Genomic DNA, 26,546 nt, shown 5'->3' on the forward strand with positions numbered 1-26,546 from the left:
ACTTCACTGCACTTACAGTACCAGTAATTCATACCCTTATCTATACTGGTACAAACACAAAACCAATGGATTTCCAGTTTACATGCTCCATAAACACTCATCTGGATCAAGCAGCAGTCAGTGAAAGAATTTGAGGAAAGATTTCATGCAGATCTCAACAAATCCTCAAACTCAGTTTCTCTGAAAATCAGGGATGCACGTGTGTCTGACTCTGCTGTTTACTACTGTGCTCTGCTTAATTTAAGAAATACTTAATTTCTAGCGATTATCGCCGATTTGATTGCACAGATACTATTTAAACTAAACTGAGCTAGACAATGACATCTCTGAATTCAATAATGAAATGCCTTTAACTGAAAATTGAGTGTTTAATCTTATCATTATACATTACTGACACTCTATCCTCCAATTTGATACTGTTAAGTGCTTTGACACAATCTGTATTGTAAAAGCGCTATATAAATAAAGGTGACTTGACTTGACTTGACTCTGCAGCCCACTGTGACTGAAAAACATCCTGACAATAACTAGAGCTCTGAAATATGCAGTTTTTGACATGAACATGTTGTTCACTAGAATAAACACACTCCAGCAGTGGGTGGAGCTTATTGTTGAGAGTGTGAGACAGAGTGAAACAGCTACAGTTATTCAGATTATATTTTTGTCATCACTGTCTCTGTAAAGACATCATGTTTCTCTTCACCTGTATACTAATCAAATTTTACATGGGTAAGAGATATTCATTCAATCAATATGCTCATTATGAAAAAAAATCTTGATACACTTTATACAAAAATCTTTAGCTTTATACAGTGTATCAATGTGTTTTATTGGTTGATTAATTAAGGTCCTTTTCTTTTTCACAGGAAATTCTTTTGGTGACACAATACAACCATGGTTTCCAGAAAAACATGGTTCTGAGGGTGAAAATGTGACTCTGTCCTGTAACTACAGTCTCACTAGTGGCACTAGTGTTACTATCCAGTGGTATCGCCAGTATCCTCAAGCAAAACCAGAGTTTTTACTTCTTGTCAATGAATATACAAGCAAAACTGAGTCTAAACTACGTCTATATTCAGAAGCTAAAAAAGAAATCAAACGTGTGGATCTGGTGATCTTCTCTACTGCTGTATCAGACTCTGCTCTGTACTACTGTGCCCTGCAGCCCACAGTGGCAGGAAACACAAGAACACTGTACAAAAACCTTTCCTTGGCTTTTCTAGTGAAAAAAGAAAGACATACAGAGACAAAGACTAAGAGAGCAACTGTATTAATATGAAGAGTAGGTAAATAATCTAAAAAAAACCCTGAATGAATCCAGATGCAAAACTGGAAAAGAAAAATCAATTTAACATTAAAAGCTAATATTCTTAATTACATCAAATCCATACAAAAGTAGCCTATAGCTTAAGTTTAAATGTGTTACCATGTATAATACATGTAGGTATAATATGCCACAAGATGGCAGTGTTCTCAGAGATTCACTAAAGGAACTGCAGCAGTGAACAGCAGAATTGAATTTATACAGGTGTGTATATATGGCTCAGACAGGAGAGACTCTGTGTTCACAGATCTGACATGATCTACTTATGTCAGAGACTGCGTTAGAAACTATTTACTCTGACTCTTCTCGGAGTAAACACTTGTACAATGGATCTTCAAACAGTCATTCTATTCTGTGTCTCAGCAGGTGTGCATTTATTTGGTTAATTATACATTTTTTAAGAACAATGAGTTTTATTTAAAATATCTCACAAAAAATGTACAAATGTTTTCTTTTTCAGCTGCTGTCTTTGGAAATGCCATAAAACCAAACAAAACCACAGTTGTTTATAAGGAGGATTCAAATATTATATTAATCTGCAGTCATTCCCCTGGAATTTCAGATTATATCCACTGGTACCGTCAGCGTGGAAGATCAAAACCTGAATTTCTTGTACTCACCTACGGCAGTGCAAAAAAAGCTGAGGTGTCTGATGTTGATCCAAGATTCTCTGTTAAAGTTGAAAAAATGGAGAAAAACCATGCTGATCTGGAGATCTCCTCTGCTGCTGTATCAGACTCTGCTCTGTACTACTGTGCTCTGAGGCCCACAGTGACAGGAAACACATCAGCTCTCTACAAAAACCTGTTACAGTGAGAGACAAGAGAGAAACAGAGAGACAGAGATGAAGACAGAGAGAAAGAAGCTGTAACTCTTATATGCTGTATACAGTATTATGTATGTCAGAAAAATAATATAACCAATGAAAATAAATCACAGGTAGCTACCAAAATCTAAAGCTAGACAAAATTTGACTAGTATATGAAAAAACAAAATACAAACATAGCTGACAAATCAATAGCAATAGCAATAGCAATCATAGCTGACAAATCAATTTAGAACATGGTGTAATAAAAACAAAAACAACAACAACAGTCAAATGTAACAAATGTTAAAATATCTTACATGATTCTCCTGTGTAATATATAGTGCATACAATTTCTTGCTTGTTCCAGATTTATAAAGTCAATATTCTTCTAATTTCCATCAGTTAATATTTCCATGTTCATGAGAAATGAGAGGGAATTAGACAGAGTGAATAACACACAGACATCAAGAATTTAAGCCATGCCTTTATAAAGCAGGAAGTTCCTGTGAGTGTTTGTGACTGATCTGCAGTGACTTACAGCTCAGAGCACTGAGAGACTCAACAGAGAACTGAACTGATCTGACTGAACATGGACAGATGCTTCATACTGATTCTCATTGTGGGCACAGGTATTTACTGAACAATTAATGATAATATTAACTTTGTTTTAAAGTCTCAAACTCCAAATCCTTTAATGGTTTGATATAATTAATTGTTTGTTTCTGTAAAAGTAAAGTGTGTTTGCAATATTTTTTGTACCTTGATTCTGCAAATCAAAATCATATTGTTGACAGGTTTGGTGGCTGGAGACAACATTGAGCCAGATAAAGGGACAGAAAAAAACTCTAAAGAAACAGAAACTGTCAAGCTGAGCTGCTCATATTCTACAAGTAGCACTAATGTTTTGCTTTACTGGTACAGACAGTATCCCAACAGAGAACCACAGTATTTATTACTCAAAGGTGCACGGTCAGCGAGTGGTGAACACACCTCTGATCCTCGGTTTCAGTCGACTACATCACAAACATCCACTGAACTCACTATTACTGATGCACGTCTGTCAGATTCAGCTCTCTATTATTGTGCTCTGAGAGTAGTAGCCCAGTGATACAAAACATGAGACATGTCGTACAAAAACCTGAAACGGTGAAAACCACGATCAAAACCCCAATCTAAGCAGCCCTGCATGTAATTAAATATGTGGTAACACCTGTGTGCGGTGAAATTAGGCCTGTTCTAAAACTTTAATAATTAATAGTATGTTCTGGATATCACTTTCCAGCTTCAGTGTATGAATACTTACTCTTAATTTCTACATTAATAGCTAATCATTATAATCAAAAAAAAAGAAAATCATATGCAAGTCAATATTAGAACTTCATTTACCTAGTCAACGACACTATTCTTTGCTTTTCTTGAACACTGAGCACCACTGAACACTGACAAACTTTATCCAGCTAAATCCAGCTAAAATATAATCCAAACTTCTCTTCAGCAAATGCAAAGCCACATGCATTTGCAACATTAACAATATGTGGCCATGCTTTATAATTAAATGGTGTTGATATATCATTCATTTCTGTGATAAAACCCATTAAATGTTTGAATTTATATAGTTATAATCTGACCTGTATAGCTTATTTTAAAGTGCATAACAAGAGAATATTGGCAACAAGAAAGAAACCAACAACATAAAGGTAATTTTAATACTGAAGTCATCTGAGGTCTTTTTAAGGCCATGGAGATGCAAGATCGTGCCAGTTGTGTTTGGAACAAGAGAACATGTGTCTGCGCTTCTTTGAAATGAGAGATATGAAAGTTGCACCAGTAGTGAGCAGTGTAATACGTTTTAATTTACTGAATGTTTCAGTGAATAATGTAATATAGTCTAATCAAATACATGGAAGCATACTGTGTGTACAACCCGAATTACGAAAATTTTGGGAGATTTTTTTAAATTTGAATAAAATTTAAAAGGCAGCAAATTTGAAATGAGCTCATTTAGTGGATAAAAGTGTAAAATTTCTCAGTTTAAACATTTGTTATGTTCTCTATGTTCTATTGGGAATAAAATATTGGCTCATGTGATGTGAAAGTCTTTTAGTTTTCATTATATTCAAATTTTAAAAAAATGTCCCAGGATTTCCAGAATTCGGGTTGTACATTCAAATATTAATCATTGTATACATATATAGACATAATTAAGTTATATAGTTTTACATATATATTACAGTCTTCATTGACACTGACTGTAGCACAGGCTCCTCCCAGCAATCAGACAAAGAGATTTGAATTTATTGCTGCTTAAACAGATGCAGAAAGAGGAAGGGAATCATCACATGCATCACACTCTGCATATTTTTTTTTTAAAGTCGGCAATTTCAACTGTATGTAATGGCACTGTGGAAAAGTGCCATTGTGCTCATAGTTTTGTGTACATGGGGTGAGTAGCAAAATCAATTATTCTTTTCAAATATATTTAAAATCAATTATCCTTATGTGTGTAATGTGCATATTTAGTCATATTGTTTTAATTATATTTCAGGTTGTAATTCTCAATCTCAAGACAAAGTTGAACAGCATACAAGGATTCAATCTGCTTTTGAAGGTGATACTGTAACGATCGACTGTACATATCAGAGTACTTATACAACCCCGACTCTCTTCTGGTACCAGCAGAAAGTGAATGGAAATCCCAAGCACATGCTAAATAAAGTCTCTAAATCTGGAAACAGTGAGGAAGAATTCAAGGAGAGATTTTATGCGAATCTCAACAAAACTGCAGCTCCACTGACAATCCAAGATGTGTGTGTGTCTGACTCTGCTGTGTACTACTGTGCTCTGAGGCCCACAGTGACTGAAACACTCTCAGCACTCATACAAAAACTCTGACAATGCAACAGCATACATTACATCATTATGCAATTTAACGTTATTTATTTTTAAAACGATTTTCTATTAGATTAAATCGTTTAGTCTATCATTTTATTTTTAAAACCTTTTATTTTAGGTTTCTTTCACTTAAAAGTTAATAAGATCTAAATTTAAATGAGTTATATTTACATTTGTATTCATTTTACATTACTGTTGGTTTCATTTGATTTTATATTGCTCATGCAACTAAAATAACATAATCATCACAAATCTGGTTATTGCTATGGACATCTGTTTTGTGAATGTGTAGTGTGCATGCATAGAAAGGCATGAAGGACCAGAAGAGGGCGATATACACTTAACATTAACATTTAATGAGATGTTAAATTATGAGTTATTTAGCAAGTTACTGAGTTGCCCAGTATGAGTACGTTTGAATAATTTATTTTAAATGAACAAATTTGCTGTAATAATAAGTGAACGTATAGGCGAAACCCCGGGCTTTAACCAAAAACTTGTACTTAAAACAAAACAACCTACATAAAGGCCTAAATAAAGATCCATGTCTCAACTTTTGCTGTCTACAGTGCAAACATGACAAACCTTTGTGTTTTGCTTCTGCAATTGATGATTAAAAGTAAGAGTTTACTGATCACTTGAGCAAATAATGTTGTAGATTCTGAGTTTTATGCAATGTTTAGATGTTTCATTTCTTAATTTTTTTATGCTGTTGGACATTGCTTTCATTGAAATGCTGTAATATATTATGTATTATATATGCTATACCGTACGTGATGGTAAATATTATGAAATATAAGATTGGGTCTGAATGTCACGTTTGACCAATCAATCAAATAATTCAGAGCAGTGTAATAAGAGATTGTCACAGTGTGTTTCAGTGAATAAAGTGATATAACCTAATCAAATGCATGGAAGCATACCGTATGTTCAGTTAATAAGTGTACATATAGACATAATTAATAACATAAAACATAATTAATATATTTTATATATATATATATATATATATATATAGACACATACAATATTACAGTCTTCCTGACACTCGTAGCACAGGCTCCTCCCAGCAGTCAGACAAAGTGATTTGAATGTATTGGTACTTTAACAGATGCAGAGAGAGGAAGAGGATCACAACAACTCTGCATATTTATTTTTATTTTTTTAAGTTGGTGATTTAAATTTTATATAATGGCACTGTGGAAAAGTGGCATTGTGATCATAGTTTTATATATTTGGGGTGAGTAGAACAATTAAATAATGGTTATTTTTAAATATATTTAAAATTAATTTTCATTATGTGTGTCTTTCCAGCCAATGGACATTTTATTTTATTTTTTTTATTTCATATTGTTTTCATTCAATTTCAGGTTGTAATTCTCAAGACAAAGTTGAACAGCATACAAGGATTCAATTTGCTTTTGAAGGTGATACTGTAACGATCGACTGTACATATCAGAGTACTTATACAGGCCCGACTCTCTTCTGGTACCAGCAGAAAGGCAATGAAAATCCCAAGCACATGTTAAATAGATTATCTAAATCTGGAAACAGTGAGGAAGAATTCAAGGAGAGATTTCATGCAAATCTCAACAAAACTGCAGTGCCACTGACAATCCAGGATGTGCGTGTGTCTGACTCTGCTGTGTACTACTGTGCTCTGCAGCCCACAGTTACAGGAAACACAAGAACACTGTACAAAAACCTTTCCTCATTTAATCCAATGAGAACAATCAAAAGATACAGAGTCAAAGACTAAAAGAGTATCTGTAAACTGCAGCAGTTAGTAAGAATGATACTATAAGTGAATGAAAAGAAATAAACTGATAAAAGTTAATGAGTTTACATATATATATATATATATATATATATATATAACTGAAATGAATCAATTTGAAATCAATGTGAAATAAAAAATTCAACAAAGCGTGGTAATATTGCTAATGACATTAAAACTATACAAACGTAGCCAATAGTTAATTTTTCAATTTATTATTGTGTAACAGAATGTGCAGGTATAATGTGCCACAAGGTGGCAGTGTTCTTAGACACTCACTGCAACTGCAACAGAATTAGTCAAATTTATACTACATTTTTAATATCATGTGAAAAGTGACCGAAATGCATGGAGATTTTTGGTGTCATTTTTTCATATTTCATACTGTTAAACACTATTATTTAAGGTTCAAAGCTGGCATTGGTTTCACACTCAGAGATAAGGAGGTTCCTGAATGTCTTGATAACTGAAGAGCAGAAAGCATCAGTAACACAGTCAGAGCACAGAGAGCATTAACACACAACTGATCTGATCATATTCACCATGAACAAATACATGCTGCTGCTTTTCATTATGGCATCAGGTGCGTCATTTATGATTACTTCAGATCATTTAGCAACAGCTTTAAAAACCTTATAAAACACTGGATGATATTTTTATTGATTTTTCTATCAAAACAATTTTAAAGTTGTAAAGTTGTCTTTACTGATATTCAACATTTAACCTACGACAAAATTAGTTAATATTGTGCTTAATGTTTGCAGGTGTGGCAGCTGTGGACAAAATTGAGCCAAATAAAGGGACGAGCATCATCAAAACAGAAGGAGAGACTGTAACGCTGAGCTGCTCTTATGATTCAGACAGTGAAAATGTACGTCTGTACTGGTACAGACAATATCCTAATGGAGAACCTCAATATTTATTATATGAAGGAGCACGATCAAACAGTGTTAAGCGCAGCTCTGATCCTCGATTCCAGTCAAGCACTTCTCGCATATTGACTGAACTTATTATTAGTAGTGTGACTGTGTCAGATTCAGCTCTCTATTACTGCGCTTTAAGAGTTGAAGCCCAGTGATACAAAACACGAAACAAGTCGTACAAAAACTGCAAGCCATTTTTCACTTTGAAGCTATTATTATGAAAACCAAATCAAAACCTCAATGTGAGATAATAACTGCAAACACCTGCGTGAGTTTGAGAGAAGAAATTTTTATAAAATGAATAAAAGGGCAAAAAAAAAAAAAAAGGTAAAAATGCTTAAAAGGGTTAGCAACTGTGTGTTACAGAAATGTACTACAGGTGTGCAACACTTCATTCATGTTACATTTGCAAAAAACATAATGCTTCCCCATAATTATACTGTACATGAATATGTGTTTCATGTAGTTTTGTTTTTTTAAGTATTGTTGTGACACTAAAATACAAGTTCATTTTAACTTGTGTAACAAAATCTACTATGCACGCACTTAGAATTATTACTATTAATGGACAGAAAATTTGTTTCACATAATGGTAGCAGCAATGAGCCAGGCCCTAAGAAAAACTATTCCTGCAAAATAAAGCTTCTCTTTTGCCTTGAAGTGTCAAAAGAGGAGGGACTTAGATCTGACATGATATAGTAATGTCTGACAGAGACTGTGGTAGAAACTATTCAGTCCGACTCTTCTCAGAGTGAACACTTGTACAATGGATCTTCGCTCAGTTATTCTGTTCTGTGTCTCAACCGGTATGTATATTTATTTGACTGATTATTTGGTTGATTATTAAAAGAAGAAAATAACAAAACAAATGTACCTCTTCTTTTTCAGTTGCTGTCTTTGGAAATGTCATCAAACCAAACAAAACCAATGTTTTTGCTGAGGAGGGTTCAAGTGTTACATTGTCCTGTAGTTTTACTGACTCTAGCATTACAGATTATCTCCACTGGTACCGTCAGTATGGAAGATTAAAACCTGAATTTCTTGTACTCACCTACGACACTGAAAAAGAAGCTCAGCAGTCTGATGTAGATCCAAGATTCACTGTTAATGTGACAAAAAGAGAACATGTGGATCTGGAGATCTCCTCTGCTGCTGTATCAGACTCTGCTCTGTACTACTGTGCTCTGGTGCCCACAGTGACAGGAAACACATCAGCTCTCTACAAAAACCTGTTACAATGAAAGACAAGACAGAGAGAAATTTAAGTAATCTAATGCAGAATGGATACATAAAACAAATCAACATTCTAAAGTGAGTCAAATTCTTTTTAATCTGTTAAACAGTGAAACAGGGCAGTTGAGGCCTAATGGTTAGAGAGTATTGGACTTGTAACCTGAAGGTTGCTGGTTCGAGTCTTGGTATCGGCTTGTACATGACTGATGTGCCCTTGATCGAAGTACTTGCTCTCTGGGTGCTGCAGCAAAAATCACTATTATTGTGCTCTAAGAGTATTAGCCCAGTGATATTAAACATCAAAACACGTCATACAAAAATCTGAAGCTTTTTTTCCACTTTGGTCTTATCTAGTGAAAACCACAATCTATCCATCCCTGTTGAGGCCTGTCATAAAACTTCAAAGCCACTTGTGTGGTTAATTTTATACACGTAGCACCTTAATTAATTAGAATTTTAATTTACATTTAATTTAGTATTTTTTTTCCTAGAAAATGAAAATTAATTTTGATATGAAAAATATGAAAAATAAATGAATAAAATGAATTCATGAGCACAAAAAAGTACTTGTGCCTTTTGTCCACCACAATAAAATTAGAAATAAACTATGATGAACAGTGTGCTGAATTTGTTACACATTTTCATGTATTTTTTTGGTCATGAACCTGGATTTCAGATGTTTTTGGATGTGCCAGAGGGAGGAGTCAAAGGAACCTCTTCAAACTAACTCTGTAGTGTAGATCAAGTGCTCTTGCTCACTGGAGTATATACAGTCACTCTGTCACAGACTAGATTGGGGTGAGAATAAGATCTGGATTTATATTAGACTTCATTTTTAAAGCAAGAAAGATGACAGACTGGATAAAACAAACTATCATTGTTTTCATATATGTCTGGGGTAAGTAAAATTTTTTGAATAATTCTTTTCAGTACTCTTTGTAATACTACAGTGTTATTTTAAATCTCTGTGATATTTTCTGACGTTGTTCATGATTTGGTTCTACAGGAATAGAATCACAGGACAGTGTTGAGCAGAAAACAAGAGTTCAAACTGCTTATGAAGGTGGAACTGTAACAATCAACTGTACTTATCAAACTTCGTACTCTCCGACTCTCTTTTGGTACCAGCAAAAAGTAAACAGAGTTCCTAAATATATGCTCAACGGAGTTGGTAAGACTGGAGATGAAGATGAAGAGTTCAAAGACAGATTTAATGCACATATCGACACATCTTCAAAATCAGTTCCTCTGACAATCAAGAATCTGTGTGTGTCTGACTCTGCTGTGTACTACTGTGCTCTGAGGCCCACAGAGACCGAAACACACTCAACACTCATACAAAAACCTTCAGCATTCATGGTAAACAGAATTCAGTAGTAAACAGACAGTTAAATGACTGCTTATATACAGTTGTGTGCAGTGTTGGGGAGTAACTAGTTACATGTAACAGAGTTTCGTAATTTAATTACAAAATAAATGTAACTGTAATCTGTTACAGTTACTGAGAAAAAAATGTGTAATTAAATTACAGTTACTCATGAAAATGTTAACAATTACAAAGGGGGTTACGTCTGAATATTTTTTTACACACACCCAAATTCCATTGACTGCTCTAAAATATGAGACACTAATGTTTCAATAGTTTAGGACACAGAATAGGACACGTTTAGGCCTATTTGATAACTGTTTTAATTTCTATTTGGGTTATGTAGGCTATACTTTATTTTTTAAGATCTTATTAAGATTTTTTCCCCCAGGGTATTGTTAGGTACCAGTTTTATAGCAATGCAAGGAATTGATTTCAAAAACAGTATCATAGCTATTAAACTATATCTTGTTATGATTTTAAATCTATATTGAACGATCTCAAAGTAAAAGGGGTGCTAAAGTCTGGTTTTGTGGTGGTTGTGCTTTAAACTTAAATTCTTATAATCTTACTTCAAGCGATGAAGGATATTGAAAGTCTGACAGTAATCACTGTTGAGTATTACTGTAAGGTTAACCTTGCCTGCTTTAAATGTTTCAAAATTAATAATAGTTGAAAATGTTCATTAGAAATTTAGAAGAGGAACCAAAAATTAATCAAATGTAATCGGTTACATTAATAAAGCAATTGAAATAGTTACACTACTTATTACATTTTAAAAAGGGTAACTTGTAATCTGTAACTGCTTACATTTCCAAAGTAACCTTCCCAACACTGGTTGTGTGATGATTGACAGGATTGATCAGGCTCCCAAACTTACATTTAGAACTTCATTATTCACATGCAGCTCAGTATCAGCTTTGTCTCTAATTTTCTCCTATTGTTTTCTCTTCAAACATAAATACATTTTTTAATTTCTTAAGAAATAATAAATCACCTTGAATTTTATGTATTTTCTCTCCAATTTAAATTGTGAACTGTGGTTACAATTCAAATTCATGAAATGGATATACATTAATGCGTGTAATTGGATCTTTTTTGTTACCCAGGTGTGAATAAAATGGCTCAGAGAGGAGGGACTCAGTGTTCACAGATCTGACATGATGCAATCGTATCTGACAGACACTCTGATGATCGGTTTCATTCGGCTACATCACATACATCCACTGAACTCACTATTACTGATGCGCGTCTGTCCAATTGTGCTCTAAGAGAAGCAGCCCAGTGATACAAAACATTAAACATGTTATACAAAAACCTGAAGGTCTTTTCACTTTAAACTGATCTAAAAACCACAATCTATCAGCCCTGAATGAAAAATATAACTAGGCCTAATAAATATTATCTCTATGAAATATGTGGTCACACATGTGTAAGACAGAATTAGGTCTTTGTTGTAAGGCATAAATGTAAATTAGAAACTTAAAAAAAAAACCCCGAAGCATTAACAGTATGCCAAGATATCATATTCCACATGTTCAAAACCACTCTTATCCATATGTTCTACACAGTTTTGTTCAAATGTTTTCTCTTAATTTTTTAAACATATACAAAAATACATTATTTGATAAGAATGAATAAATCACCTTTTATTTGTATTGTCATTCCGCTTCATTATGTTCCCACTAAAATTACAATTCGGATTGTGATGGAGTGTGACCATTCAATTCAAAATCATGAAAGGCAGCTAGTTTTTAAATTCAGAATTTTTCCCCAATGCTGATTTATTTAATTTGATTTAATAATTGAAACATAGCATTCTTTCTATTAAATGAAGTGGTAACTGATGGACAATTTTAGAATTTTCCTCTGCAGGACATACATTATGCCATGAGACCAGGTAGCATTAAACACATTTAAGTAGAGAGAATTAGAGAAGACATTAAGTAGATCTTTTGCTTGTGGCTCAGAGAGGAGGGTGTTTTAACAGCATAAAAAAAAACCTCCATAAAACTTTTTTCTTCAAAACAATTGCAGACTAAGTATATTGTTAAAATGTTTAACCTGAGAAACAATTAACTTTAACTTGTTTATTGCTAATAGGTTTAATATTATGTGACTTTAATTCAGTTGTAACACTTGTAAGAAACCAAAAGAGGGCAACATCTCTCAGTATCACACTAACAGAGTGGTTTCCTTTACGTTTTCACAAACTCCACCTCAGAGTCTCATCATATCTATGAGAGAAAAACTCTCTTATTGAAGAATTTATTTTGACTACATTGTCAGTTTTAAACCGATCATGAGGTGGTTCAGGAATATATTTCTATTTGCACTATTCAGTCTAGGTATGCATTTCTACTAATGTTTAAACATTTAGATCAATTTTGAATATGCGTATAGATTATTTGCTGATATAGATTTCGTATTTATGATGCACATTAAAAATGATATCAACATAAAATATTTTTAAATCCTTACAGAGTGCAGATGTGCAGAAGACAAAGTTGATCAGCCAGACAAACATCTGATTGAAGTTGAAGGAAAATCTGTGACATTAAATTGTACATATACAACAGCTTTAGCACAACCATACCTCTTTTGGTACATCCAGAGAACAAATGATTTTCCTAAATACATCCTGAGAAGAGACCAGTTTGGAATTGGAGAAAATGGCACTGAGTTTCACGAGAGATTTCACTCTGAACTTTCAGTATATTCAGTTCCACTGACGATCCATGATGTGTGTGTGTCTGACTCTGCTGTGTACTACTGTGCTCTGAGGACCACAGTGACTAAAACACACTCAACACTCACACAAAAACACAAAAACTAAACATAGATGTGTTTGTTTCTTTACAGTAAGCATTTCTGAAAATTAAAAGCTAATAAAGTTATACTGAAGGTAACACAGTCAAATGAACTATAATACTCATTGTGCAATAAATGTAATATCATCCATTCATTCTCCAATCTGCTTACCCTCTGTAGGATGGCAGCAATTTAATATTATTTTGATATTTATTTAATTTCATGATTTGAACTTTGAATTATGTAAAAGTGTTTTCTTGATTTAAAGGATGTTCACAGTATAACTGTTTTGCTAACACGTGAACAACTGGATTATGATGCATGATGGAAACATTTGATTTTGTTTTTAAAGAATTACCAAATTAGATTTTATCTGTAATTTAACACTGAAAAATGTGTTTCACATAATGCTACACTGTTGTGAGTCGGGCCCAAAATGACATTCAAAATGTTTCTGACTCTGATGCAGAACAAACTCTAAAACACTAAACACTAAAACACTTTCCCATTTCATTAATGTCAAATTATTTTAAATAAAGGCCCACCTTGGCAAATAGTGATAATTTATTACCAGTTGTCACGAATCCAGTCTGCACTTCCATTCACCCTCCACCAGAGGTCACTCGCTCACCACATGGACTTCACACCATACATAACACTGGACTTCATTTCCCATTATCCAACACTGATCACAGCTGTCACCAATCACTCATTGCACTAATCACACGCACACCTGATCCCACGCACACACTGATCACACACCTTATATAACCCTGGACTTTGTTTCCCTTGTTGCTGAGTATTGCATGCGTTTACTGCTCCCCTAGCTGTAGCTACTCTACAGAGCCCTTGTCAGTGTCCTAGTCTTTCATAACCTGTTCACCTGTGTTTTTTTCTTACCCATGTTTCCTGGATTAACCCTTTCTGTGCCATTCCGTGTTCTTTTCAGTTCCTGTATTGTTCTGCGTTTTTCACTCCCCTAGTGTTAGCTGCGATACGGAACTTTAGTTGTTTTTCTAGTCTGTGTTCCTAGTGTTTACCCCTGTCTCCCTGTTCGGACTCTGATTATTTCCCTTGCCTGGATTATAGCTCATGTACCTGGATTTTCTCTCTGCCTCGCCCACTGGATACTGTTCACCGATCGTCGACCTTCGCTTGCCCTAGGATTACTCTTTGTCTTGTCCCTGCTATACCTGTTTGCCATTGCTCGACCCTGCCTGTATTTATGACCATGCCTGTAAATAAAAGCTTGCATTTGGATACGCACGTCTCACGTCTCGTCAGCCACGTTACACCAGTGTTGGGCAGTAACTAGTTACTAGTAATTTAGTTACTGTAATAATATTACTTTTTGCAGTAACTAGTAGTGCAACTAATTACTAATAAGATTTAAGTAATAATATTGCAGTTACTATCCATAAAACAGCTTAGTTACTTAATTACTTTTGATGCCTCAACCCCGCTGATTTAAAATCTAACAATCAGAAAATTCCTAGATTAATTTTCATAATTTTCACGACTCGCACATGCATGTGATGTCCCCAGTGCAGCAGGCAAGCTTGGAATATGGAAAAGCTTACATTCAGCAGATAGAAATATTGCATTATATTGATTTTGTCAAAAGAAAATATGATCTGAATACTGTGGCATCCCACCCACATCCCTCTGATCATCATGTGGTACATTATATTACTATAATAAAAAATATTTTTGGAAAATTACTCAGTGTCTTACAAACTTATGTGATTTGATAAAATACATAATGAAATATAATCATATATGGGTAACGGAGAAATTCCAATTAGCTTCAAGCTACATATGGCAATTAATGAGATGAATACAACACTTCTACTTGAATGCCATCAGTCACTATTGAGTGTTTGTAATAACTTATGACTGCGATCCAATGTGGATTTTGGTCAAATGATGAGGCAGAAATATGTTATTAATAACATTCTAGAATAATTTTATCTGGAAAATACACAGTTACAACTTATGTGGGGCGTGAAGAAAAAGTAATATAACTAGTAGTGTAACTAATTACTGTTGCCAGAAAGTAATAAGTAAAGTAATAATATTACTTTTGAAAGGAGTAACTAGTAATGACTAATATATTACATTCGTTGAGTAACTAGCCCAACACTGTTTACTGTTACAATAACAGCATTTTTCTTTGCATTTTTCTTTTCTAATTTTGCTTTATTTGTTTGGTACAGTTGTAAAAATGACTTATGTGATTAGATCTTTCTTCTCTTCTCAACATCTGAACTGAGTTATAATATGAGGGAGGAGGATCTCAGCGTTCATATCGTGTCTGACTGAAACTGTGGTTGAAATGATTCAGTCTGACTCTTCTCAGAGTGAACACTTGTGTAATGGATCTTCATTCAGTTATTCTGCTCTGTGTCTCAGCTGGTATGTTATATTATTTGCATAATTATTTATTTTTCTGTTAACAATTTTACTTACTTAACTTTTCAATAAAAAGGTACTAATTAACTTTTAATTTTCAGCTGCTGTCTTTGGAAACGTCATCAAACCAGACCAACCAGATGTTTTTGCTGAGGAGGGTTCAAGTGTTACTTTGTCCTGTACTTTTTCTGCTTCTGGAGGTACAGATTATCTCCACTGGTACCGTCAGTATGGAAGATCAAAACCTGAATTTCTTGTACTCACCTACAACACTGCAAAAAAAAGCTAAGGTGTCTGATGTAGATCCAAGATTCACTGTTAATGTGACAAAAAGGGAAAATGTGTATCTGGAGATCTCCTCTGCTGCTGTATCAGACTCTGCTCTGTACTACTGTGCTCTGGCGCCCACAGTGACAGGAAACACATCAGCTCTCTACAAAAACCTGTTACAGTGAGAGACAGGAGAGAAACACAGAGAAAGAGATGAATACAGAGAGAAAGAAGCTGTAACTGGCAATTATGAACCAATGAAAACAACAACAACAAAAACCACACAGGTAGTACCAAAATCAAAAGGTGCACATAGATTCCTATGATCCCTATGAAGCTGCTCTTTAACACCTATAATTCAGTCAACTGTCAAACAATAAAACATTTCATATATTCCCCATTTGCTATAAATAAAGCAGCTTGATGTATGCCACAGGATGGCAGTGTTCACACACTTTCACACAGAGATACTATGTTACTATGCAATATAAGAGAAATATAGTCATACTACAAAATTATGTTATACATTAATATTGTACAAATTATATTGCATAACAGAAAACATATAAATCAAGAAAGTACATCTTCTTCAGGTTTTCATTACTTAATATTTCCATGCTAATATTAAATATAAAGAAACTGACAGAGTAAAAAATGCAGGAATCAAATATTTGCGCCTTTACAACCTTAATAAATTCAGAAGTTGGATGTATATCAGTGTAATGCGCACAGTACATTTCATTGGCTTCTTTATACTGGCACTTATTGGGTTGTTTTTTTATTTTTTGGATATTAATGTGCTTGTTGGCTGTAACTCCTGTAAAACGTTTTATATCTAAATCTGTAATAAAATAGTGTTATCTAACACAGTTAAATGACAATCATGAACATCAGCAGGAAGTTCAGAGAGGAGGAAGTTCCTGTGTGTGTTTGTGACGATCTGCAGTGACTTACAGCTCAGAGCACTGAGAGACTCAACAGAGAACTGAACTGATCTGACTGAACATGGACAGATCCTTTATACTGATTCTCATCTTGGGAACAGGTATTTACTGAGCAACTGACGAATAATAAATATTTATGATAATTCAAAATCTCAAACCCAAACGGCTATTGATTGATATTATTTTGGTCATTTGTATTTTGTAAAACATGCTGTGAAATGAGTTTCCAATATTATTTTGACAACTTTGCTTTCACAAATTAAAAATGATATAAGTTATATATGTGCTTACTGTTGACAGGTTTGGTGGCTGGAGACAACATCGAGCCAGATAAAGGGACAGATAAAATCTCTGAAGAAACAGACACCGTCAAGCTGAGCTGCTCATATAGTACAAGTAGTGAATATGTTGTGCTTTACTGGTACAGAAAGTATTCTAATGGAGAACCGCAGTATTTATTACGCAAAGGTGCCCGATCACGTTATGATGATCACACCTCTGATGGTCGATTTAATTCGGCTACAACACGTACATCCACTGAACTCACTATTACTGATGTACGTCTGTCAGATTCAGCTCTCTATTATTGTGCTCTGAGAGTAGAAGCCCAGTGATACAAAACACGAAACTTGTCGTACAAAAACTTGAAGTTCTTTTCACTTTGAAACTATCTACTGAAACCACAATCAAATCCACAATCTATCCAGCCCTGAATGTAATAAAATATGTGGTAACACCTGTGTGAGTTTGAATTAGACATAAAAAAAACTTCCAAAAAGCACTGACAACGTGTTCAGATATTGCATTCTTTGTGGTTCCTTCTATAAACAAACACATTCTAAAATATAATTTCTTAATTGCTTGTCTTCATGCAGTAAAACAGGGAGCCAGTAGAGGGAAGTCACAAGTGAGATTTGTTGAAAGGGTGTTGAGATTTCTGTCTTTTCCAATATTAGGACTCCTTCTGCTGCAACATGATCTCACAGAATTCCGTGTAATGTTCACGGACTTAATTAACCTCCGAATCTGTGGTGGCATCACGGAATCGCCGAAAATTCCGTGATGGGCTCACAGAAAAAATTCCGTGATGGGCTCACAGAAGTGATACCAATGTAAGTCAGTGACAGGCATCAGCCGTGCTCCACGCACGGAAACCCTTAGCATCAATATGCCGACGCGATACTGGGACATTTATCGTCATCATTATTGTTCAGAACTGGGTAGGTTTAGGGTAGGGGTGGGTCAGGTACTCCAGTGAAAGTATAACTGCATCGGAGTCACTCTTTTTACGTGGTCCGATGCAGCGCTGGTGTTGAACCAGTGAATCCGTGCATGGACCACGGCTGATGCCTTCTGTGAACCCATCATGGAATTTTCGGCGATTCCGTGATACCACCACAGATTAATTAAGTCCGTGAACATTACACGGAATTCTGTGAGATCAGGTTGTTCTGCTTCTTCAAATGACTGTCTCTCAGCACCACTCCTGTTGAGTTCATGGCTCTGTTGACTCTCCAACAGCATCCAGCCAATATTGATATTATCGTTCAGTCTGTTGGGTTTATTTTCATGGCTTTGGCAGTGACATCGGAGCTTGTTCTCCCACTGACACACAGACTACAGTCATGCTCAAATCTAGTCCTCAACAAACCAAAGCCACATACATTATATATGGCCAAAATCATGAGAAACCCCCTTTTAATTGATAGGCTTTGCTAATCCAGTAATTTTACATTTATTCATTTAGCAAATGGTTTTACTCAAAGGGTCTTTGTAATTCCTGTAATACAACAACATTCTGTGTGCTTTTTAGTCTTGCTGCAATAAAGAATGATACATTATTAAAAACATTTTTTTTAATAATAGTACAGAAAGTTAAAAAATAAATAAATGTTAAAAAAAAGGCAGAAAGGGACTTATTGCATTAAGATTATTTCAGTTTTTGTCTTTGAGAACGACCCTTTATAAATGAATGAAAACAATGTAATTTCAGAAGTTGGACACTGTGTGGCATAATCTATGATGCTCGTAAAATATGTATGAATTGCCGTGAGATAGCGTTGGTATATCCTCTGCAAACAGATTTGCACTGTTAGATTTCAGATTAATGTTGCCTGCTGCACATAAACTATGTTATTCTGGCTGAGGAATGTACTTTTACTGGCAGTCGTTCTTGGTAAGTAACTTAACTCATTTAAATCTAACATAGTGCATGATCATTGCATAAGAATATAGTATATCTGTGTTTTTTCCTGACAGAGTGCAATACACAGGATTCTGTCAATCAGCCAACAAGAGTTCAAACAGCTTCTGAACATGAGATGATTAAACTTCACTGCACTTACAGTACCAGTAATTCATATCCTTATATTTACTGGTACTAACATAAAACCAATGGATTCCCAGTTTACATGCTCCGTAAACTCCCGACTGGATCAAGCAACAGTGAAAAAGAATTTGAGGAAAGATTTCATGCAGATCTCAACAAATCCTCAAGTTCAGTTTCTCTGTCAATCCAGGATGTACGTGTGTCTGACTCTGCTGTTTACTACTGTGCTCTGCAGCCCACTGTGAATGAAACACATAAACATCCTGATAAGAAGCAACATGAGCATGTTTTTCACTGCTGTTACAGAATGATGAATGAATGAATGAATGAATGCTGTATCAGACTCTGTACTACTGTGCCATACAGCCCACAGTCACAGGAAACTCAATAAACACTGTTCACAAATCTAATACATGAATTGCATCTGTATTACACAAAACCGCTTTAGCAACAAGAAAAAACTGTAACAAAATACTAGTAATATTAATACTGAAGTCATCTGAGGTCTTTTTCAAAACCATCGGGATACAAGATGGTGCCAGTTGCGTTTGGAATAACAGAACGTGAATCAGCATTGTGATACAAGAGATATGAAAGTAGCACCAGTTTCAGTTACTCTGATGAGCATCAGCATTAAAACACCATTGCTATCAATGATGGTAAATATTAGGAAATATCACACTGCTGCTGAATGCTTCAACTGACTGATCAAGTGTAGAGAGCAGTGTAATAAGTCTTTATTCACTGTTTTGGTGAATAAAGTAATATAGGCTAATCAAATGCATGGATGCATAGTGTACTGTATGTATACCCTAAGATTAATCATTGTACATGTAGTAATACTTAAGTGATATACTGCAGTTTAACATATACACAATACTACAGTCTTCATTGAGGCTCCTCCCAGCAGTCAGATCAAGTGATATGAATTTACTGCTGCTTTAACAGACGCAGAAAGAGGAAGAGGATCACAACACCTCTGCAAATTTTTTTGAGAGTTGGTGATTTCAATGGTATGTAATGGCACTGTTGAAAAGTGGCATTGTGATTATAGTTTTATATATCTGGGGTGAGTAGCACTATCAAATAATGATTGTTTTCAAATATATTTAAAATGATTTTTCCTTACGTGTGTAACATGCATATTTAGTCATATTGTTTTAATTCAATTTCAGGCTGTAATTCTCAATCTCAAGACAAAGTTGATCAGCATACAAGGATTAAGTCTGCTTTTGAAGGTGATACTGTAACGATCGACTGTACATATCAGACTGCTTATCCAGGCCCGACTCTCTTCTGGTACCAGCAGAAAGGCAATGAAAATCCAAAGCACATGTTAAATAGATTGTCTAAATCTGGAAACAGTGAGGAAGAATTCAAGGAGAGATTTCATGCAAATCTCAGCACAACTTCAGTTCCTTTAACAATCAAGAATCTGCTTGTGTCTGACTCTGCTGTGTACTACTGTGCTCTGCAGCCCACAGTGACTGAAACACACTCAACACTCACACAAAAACCCTGACAATGCAACAGCATTATGCAATTCAATTTGTTTTATTTTTACATTTATTTTAATTTAATTTAACATTAAATATTTTAGTCTATGATTTCATTTTTAAAGCCTATAAATATACTCTTTCACTTAAAAGTTTACATTCAGATGATCTAATTTCACATTAGTTACTTTAACATACATGCATTCATTTTCTCTTAATCTTGGTTTCAGTTGACTTTATATTACTCATTACTTATATAATCACCATAAACCTGGTTATGCAATTTAAAACCGTTTTGTGAATGTGTAGTGTGCTGAAAGTTGTGAAAGACCAGAAGAGGGCGATATACACTCAACATTAACATTTAATGAGCTGTTCATCCTTCTTTAAGGAGTAAAGTTATGAGTTATTGACATGTAAAACATTTCTTTTAAGTAAATAAATTTGCAGCTATAATGAATGAGGCCTCTAATGTGTAGGTGAAACCCAGGATTTTATTGACCGTAAATCTGTATTTAAAACAGCATAACTAGCAGTAGGCCAAAATAAACATTCACCATAATAAAAAGATAATCAGATGAGCTTGATTTCTTACTTTTTGGTTATTATAGTTTATATTTTTACTTCAGTGTTCATCAATCAAAAGTTTAATTTTAATGCTGTGTTTTCATCCTCTTACACTGACAGATAGGTGGAGCCTGTGGGGATCTGAAATAGAGCAACTCAACTTTTGCTTTGTACATTGCAAACATGACCATCCTTTGTGTTCTGCTCCTGCTATTGTTGATTAAAGGTAAGAGCTTACTGATTCTTGACTTTTAATCATATGATCAAATAATATCATAAATCTAGAGTTTTATACAGTGTTTGGATGTTTTATCTCTTTATTTTGTATGCTGTTGAATGCTAATTTCATTGTAATGACGTAATATATTAATATGAATTCTTTGGGTAAGTCTGATAAAATGTTTAATGGTTGTATTGCAGAGGACACATTTGCACAGTCAATAACACAGCTGGAAAGCAAGACACTTAGATCTGAGGGAGAAAAAGTCACTCTGTCTTGTAAATATGATGGAGCTGTTAATAACCTGCACTGGTATCGTCAGTATCCAGGATCTAAACCGGAGTTCCTCGCGTAGGCTATATCTATCCACATGGAGCCACAAGTGACCCTCTTCCTGATCGTCTCACACCTAAAGTTGATAAAAACAACAATCTTGTGAGCCTGGAGATCTCTGATGCTGAAGTAACAGATTCTGCGCAGGCCCGTAGCCAGCTATGAGGTCACCGAGGTCCGAACCTCGGTAAATTTTTCATGTTCAAAAATAAAATTTGTTCTCTGAATGACCAATTTGCTATTAAACTCCTCATATGTCTGTATGTATAATTCAGTTTAGACAGTTTGCAAGAATGTTTAGCGTCCGTGGTATGAAAATGATCGCTGCGAGACGCTGCCGGAGTGAACGAGGCTTGAGAGAGTTGCGAGTGAGGACGCGAGTGCAGTCTCCGTGTTGCCAAATCCAGCTAATATGCACGTTTTTGACTTGTCTTTCCCACTTAATTTGACACTTTAGGAAGTTAATAATGTAGGACCTTGCGTTTTAGGGTCAGCGATATCTTTATCTTATCTTATTTGCAAAAGATTTGTAATATATCCAGGTTATTTTTATTTACTAATGGGCTTTTGCTCATCTTAATAGCAATATCTGGCAACACTGCATCGCCGTAATCACCAGTAATCAAAAAAGCCCATTTCTGACATAGCCTACCCTACGACATTCTACGACGGCGTTTTAGTGCCACCTTAATAAATAAAAAAAATCTAAGATTACGAGATTAAAGTCGTAATATTTCGAGAATAAAGTCGAAACTACGAGAATAAAGTCGAAATGTTACGAGAATAAAGTTACGAGAATAAAGTCGAAACACTACGAGAATAAAGTCGAAATATTACGAGAATAAAGTCGAAACACTACGAGAATAAAGTCGAAATATTACGAGAATAAAGTCGAAATATTACGAGAATAAAGTCGAAATAAAGTCGAAATATTACGAGAATAAAGTCGAAATATTACGAGAATAAAGTCGAAACATTACGAGAATAAAGTCGAAATATTACGAGATTAAAGTCGAAATGTTTTGAGAATAAAGATTATATAGTTATAATATTTTGAGATGGGCTATTCTAGCCTTTTGCGCATGCAAATGGCCCGGATTGGGAGCACCGGGAGATATTCCAAATCTCAGTTTTCAAAATCTGTCAGTTTTATAGCGAAATACAAACAATATGTAGGCTATATTGCAATAATGTGCTTGTCAAGCGGCATGTGAGTCAATCATCTTTCAGATTACAATAACAAACGACGAGACATTTTCATTATAAATTAGGCTAAACTTTTTTTTTATGCCTTATGATGTTCCTTCAATTTATATCTTGCTATAAACTTGAAATAAAGAGCAAAAACATTTATAATTTGTATTTCGTTATAAAACTGGCATAATTTGAATGCTGAGCTGTGTGTAAAAGCAATAAAGCACAAAATTGTTGTGATTACTGGTATCATATAATGAATGGAAGACGTTAAATATTATGTCATTGCAGTATAGCATGAATAAAACAGTTTGTGAATAGTCACTTAACGTTTACAGCAGAAAAGACAACAATATAACATATGTTAACAAATTTGAGTCCACTTCAACCTTTAGAACGTTTTATTGCTGTTTAATTAAACAGGCTGTGAGGAATGAAAGTTTGGGATGTTTTTGAGGAGCAGGTGGAATTTTCACAATAATTTAATGAATTTATTCACATAAATACAGCGATCTGTCACACCACATTAAAGAGCTTGAAAATCACATTATTGTAAGACACATAATTTGTGTTTCGTTATAAAACTGATTTTGAAAGCTGAGACTTTGTTTTATATTAAAAGCACTAAAAGCTTAAGCTATTGCTATTGTGTGGCTGACGCACTACAAATAATGAATGCAATGGAATGCATTAAATATTATTTCCAAGCATACTGTCCCCGCGAGTATGACACATGGTATGATTTCTGCTAATAATCCCACATAGCTATATTTGCAGTGTATTAAAAAAGGGTTAAATAAGAGAGCTAAAGCTGATGTTAAGATAAACAGTTGTTCCTGTTCAGTCTGATAATAAATATCATATTCTTGATATTAAGCTGTTTCCGCGAGTCGTTAAAATTGACATCCCAGTAAGATGATGCGGCCGCTCGGACACAACAATATTCAAATCAATTCCTGTGGCCTGCAACTTCTCCCGGTGCTCTCAATGCGGGCCATTTGCATGCGCGATATAGGCTATACTCTCAAAATATTATAACTTTAATTTCTACGATTTAAATGACCGAAACATTTCGACTTTATTCTCGAAACATTTCGACTTTATTCTCGTAACATTTCGACTTTATTCTCGTAACATTTCGACTTTATTCTCAAGTATTTCGACTTTATTCTCAAGTATTTCGACTTTATTCTCGTAACATTTCGACTTTATTCTCGTAACATTTCGACTTTATTCTCGAAGTATTTCGACTTTATTCTCGTAACATTTCGACTTTATTCTCGTAACATTTCGACTTTATTCTCGTAGTTTCGACTTTATTCTCGTAATCTTAGATTTTTTTATTTATTTATTAAGGTGGCACTAAAACGCCGTCGTAACATTCGATAAGGGAAACGCAAAAAAATAAAATAAAACAAAATTCATATTATCTGTCAGAAACGTTATCAACGCTGTCAAACACAGTAGCATTTAACACTAGTGCAGAGATCTGTAGAAAAAGTAGGTTACAGAATAAAATGAAATATGCAAACACTATGAAGAAGTATATGCCAAGTCATTCATAGTAGTTAAATTTTCACAAATCATGCTATAAACATTTATAAGAGCACTAGACAAAGTTATCAGCTACACCGCAATGGTTATAAATAAAAACTATAACAGTATTGTTGCATGTATAATAAACAACTGCTAAAATTATCCACCCCATAACTATAGAAATGTATTAACAAATTTTGATGCAATAAATAGGGTATGATTTAAAAATTAAAATCCCTCCAAAACAGAGAAAACTTCTTTCTTTCACAAAAATGTATGTCTATTTTAAAGTGTTAATAGTGTATAATGAGTTGTATATATATATAGGGGTTATTATAGCACAATTCTATAATAAGAGGTTATTATAGCATCCAATCTCCCCCCAACCATCCCCCCATCCGGACCTCACTAATTTTCAAAGCCTGGCTACGGCCATGATTCTGCGCTGTACTACTGTGCACTGACGCCCACAATGACAGGAAACTCAACTACACTGTACAAAAACCTCCTGAACAATAAAACTCATAAACTATGTGAATGTTTCAGAAATATCTTTCAGAAAATATCACAGAGCAGTTCAGATAGTGGTGGTACGTACAAAGAAGTAGTAAAGCGTCAAAGCATTACTACAAAGAAATGCATCTATAAATGCATATAATTGATAATACAGATATGAGAATGCAATAGCCAGTGAAAGTGATGTAAGAAAAGACAAGAGCTGTTTATTAGCACTCATTAGGCATATATTGATGCATTATTCTGTATGACTATATTCCAGGTCCCTTAACCCAACCCAATAACTTAACAACTACCATACTAACTATTCATAAGCAGCAAATTAGGAGTTTATTGAGGGAAAACTCTTGGTTAATAGTGAATATGTGTTCACTAATCTAAAGTGTTACCACTTTTGATGATAACATACTGGCAAAGAAGTTTATAAACCCCTGTTTTTCTAAAACTCTTCATGAGGAATGGTCATTAACCTCCATCTGGTATTTTGCGTTTTCAGTGTTTATTTCAAAACCTTGTGTTTTGAGAAATCAGCAGAAATTGGGCGGTAATATATTCTGTTATTTTCACTTTTCAAGACTTTTGAAATGTGAGTTATATTTCTACTGGAGGAGGTGGAGCTGTAAGCACTGTCACATATTGTGATCTTGTTAAATCTCTTCAGAGACTGTTGCAGAGCTCATTTAAGCTGCATTACTGAACACAGACAATGGTACTTCATTCTGTTATTCTGCTATTTGTCTTTACATGTAAGTATTCATTTTCTTGCATTGCATCTTAGTATTCTAATCAACCATAATGTGAGGAATTTTAATTAAGGTGATATTTATACCATTAAAATATCACTGATCACACTTGATTCATTCTAAATACACATTCATAAAAGCTGATTTATTTTTGCAGGTACCACATATGGAAATGAAATCAGACCAAACAAAACTGAGGAGTTTGCTGTTGAAGGTTCAAGTGTTACATTATCCTGCAGTTATTCGTCTGCACTGTCTTTATTCTGGTACCGTCAGTATCCCGGATCAGCTCCTGAATTCCTTGTAATCTTCATATATGGTGCAAAAGATGCTACGAAGTCTGATGTAGATCCCAGATTCACTGCTAAACCCAACAAAGAAAAGCAAAACCATGTGGATCTGGAGATCTCCTCTGCATCTTTATCAGACTCTGCTCTGTACTACTGTGCCATGGAGCCCACAGAGACAGGAAACACAACAACACTGTACAAAAACCTGATACATCTGAGAAGGCAAATATGTTCTTAGAAGGACATTTACTGTATAAGAGAATATTTAAATATCTATAAAGATGACTGTTTTTTTTTTTAAAAACGTAATACACATTATTAACTTTAAGTGTTGACCAGAGCACATGTGTAACAGTTTGAGGTATTTTTATTTTTTATTTTTTTTATATATTAAGTTGCAAAACTGTATTAAATGTATTTTATGAATATGCATTTATTATTAATATTATATAAAAATAAATATATTACATTAAATAATCCACATGAATAAACTGAAAAATTACTTTAAGGTCTTTAATACTGTAGAAATGTTTTGGTTTAAATTGATTTAAATAGTTTATGG

General features: G+C 34.4%; 1 pseudogene and 3 gene segments (V, D, J or C); all 4 read left to right on the forward strand.

Annotated features, from left to right (window-relative positions):
* Nucleotides 1–678: 678 nt before the first annotated feature.
* Nucleotides 679–1,505, forward strand: LOC131535176 (T cell receptor alpha variable 9-2-like). The segment is given in 3 exon segments: nt 679–729; nt 867–1,194; nt 1,445–1,505. Coding segments are annotated over 3 exon segments (429 nt in total).
* Nucleotides 1,506–7,163: 5,658 nt separating this feature from the next.
* On the forward strand, nt 7,164–7,912 carry LOC131535178 (T cell receptor alpha variable 14/delta variable 4-like). The segment is given in 2 exon segments: nt 7,164–7,384; nt 7,566–7,912. Coding segments are annotated over 2 exon segments (354 nt in total).
* Nucleotides 7,913–16,744: 8,832 nt separating this feature from the next.
* Nucleotides 16,745–17,374, forward strand: LOC131535172 (T cell receptor alpha variable 14/delta variable 4-like). The segment is given in 2 exon segments: nt 16,745–16,861; nt 17,061–17,374. Coding segments are annotated over 2 exon segments (354 nt in total).
* A 3,913-nt stretch (nt 17,375–21,287) lies between these two features.
* LOC131535174 (uncharacterized) lies at nt 21,288–26,222 on the forward strand (annotated as a pseudogene).
* The last annotated feature ends 324 nt before the right edge of the window (nt 26,223–26,546 follow it).

The sequence above is a fragment of the Onychostoma macrolepis genome, unplaced genomic scaffold (assembly GCF_012432095.1).
Source record: "Onychostoma macrolepis isolate SWU-2019 unplaced genomic scaffold, ASM1243209v1 Scaffold18, whole genome shotgun sequence".
Lineage (NCBI taxonomy): Eukaryota > Metazoa > Chordata > Actinopteri > Cypriniformes > Cyprinidae > Onychostoma > Onychostoma macrolepis.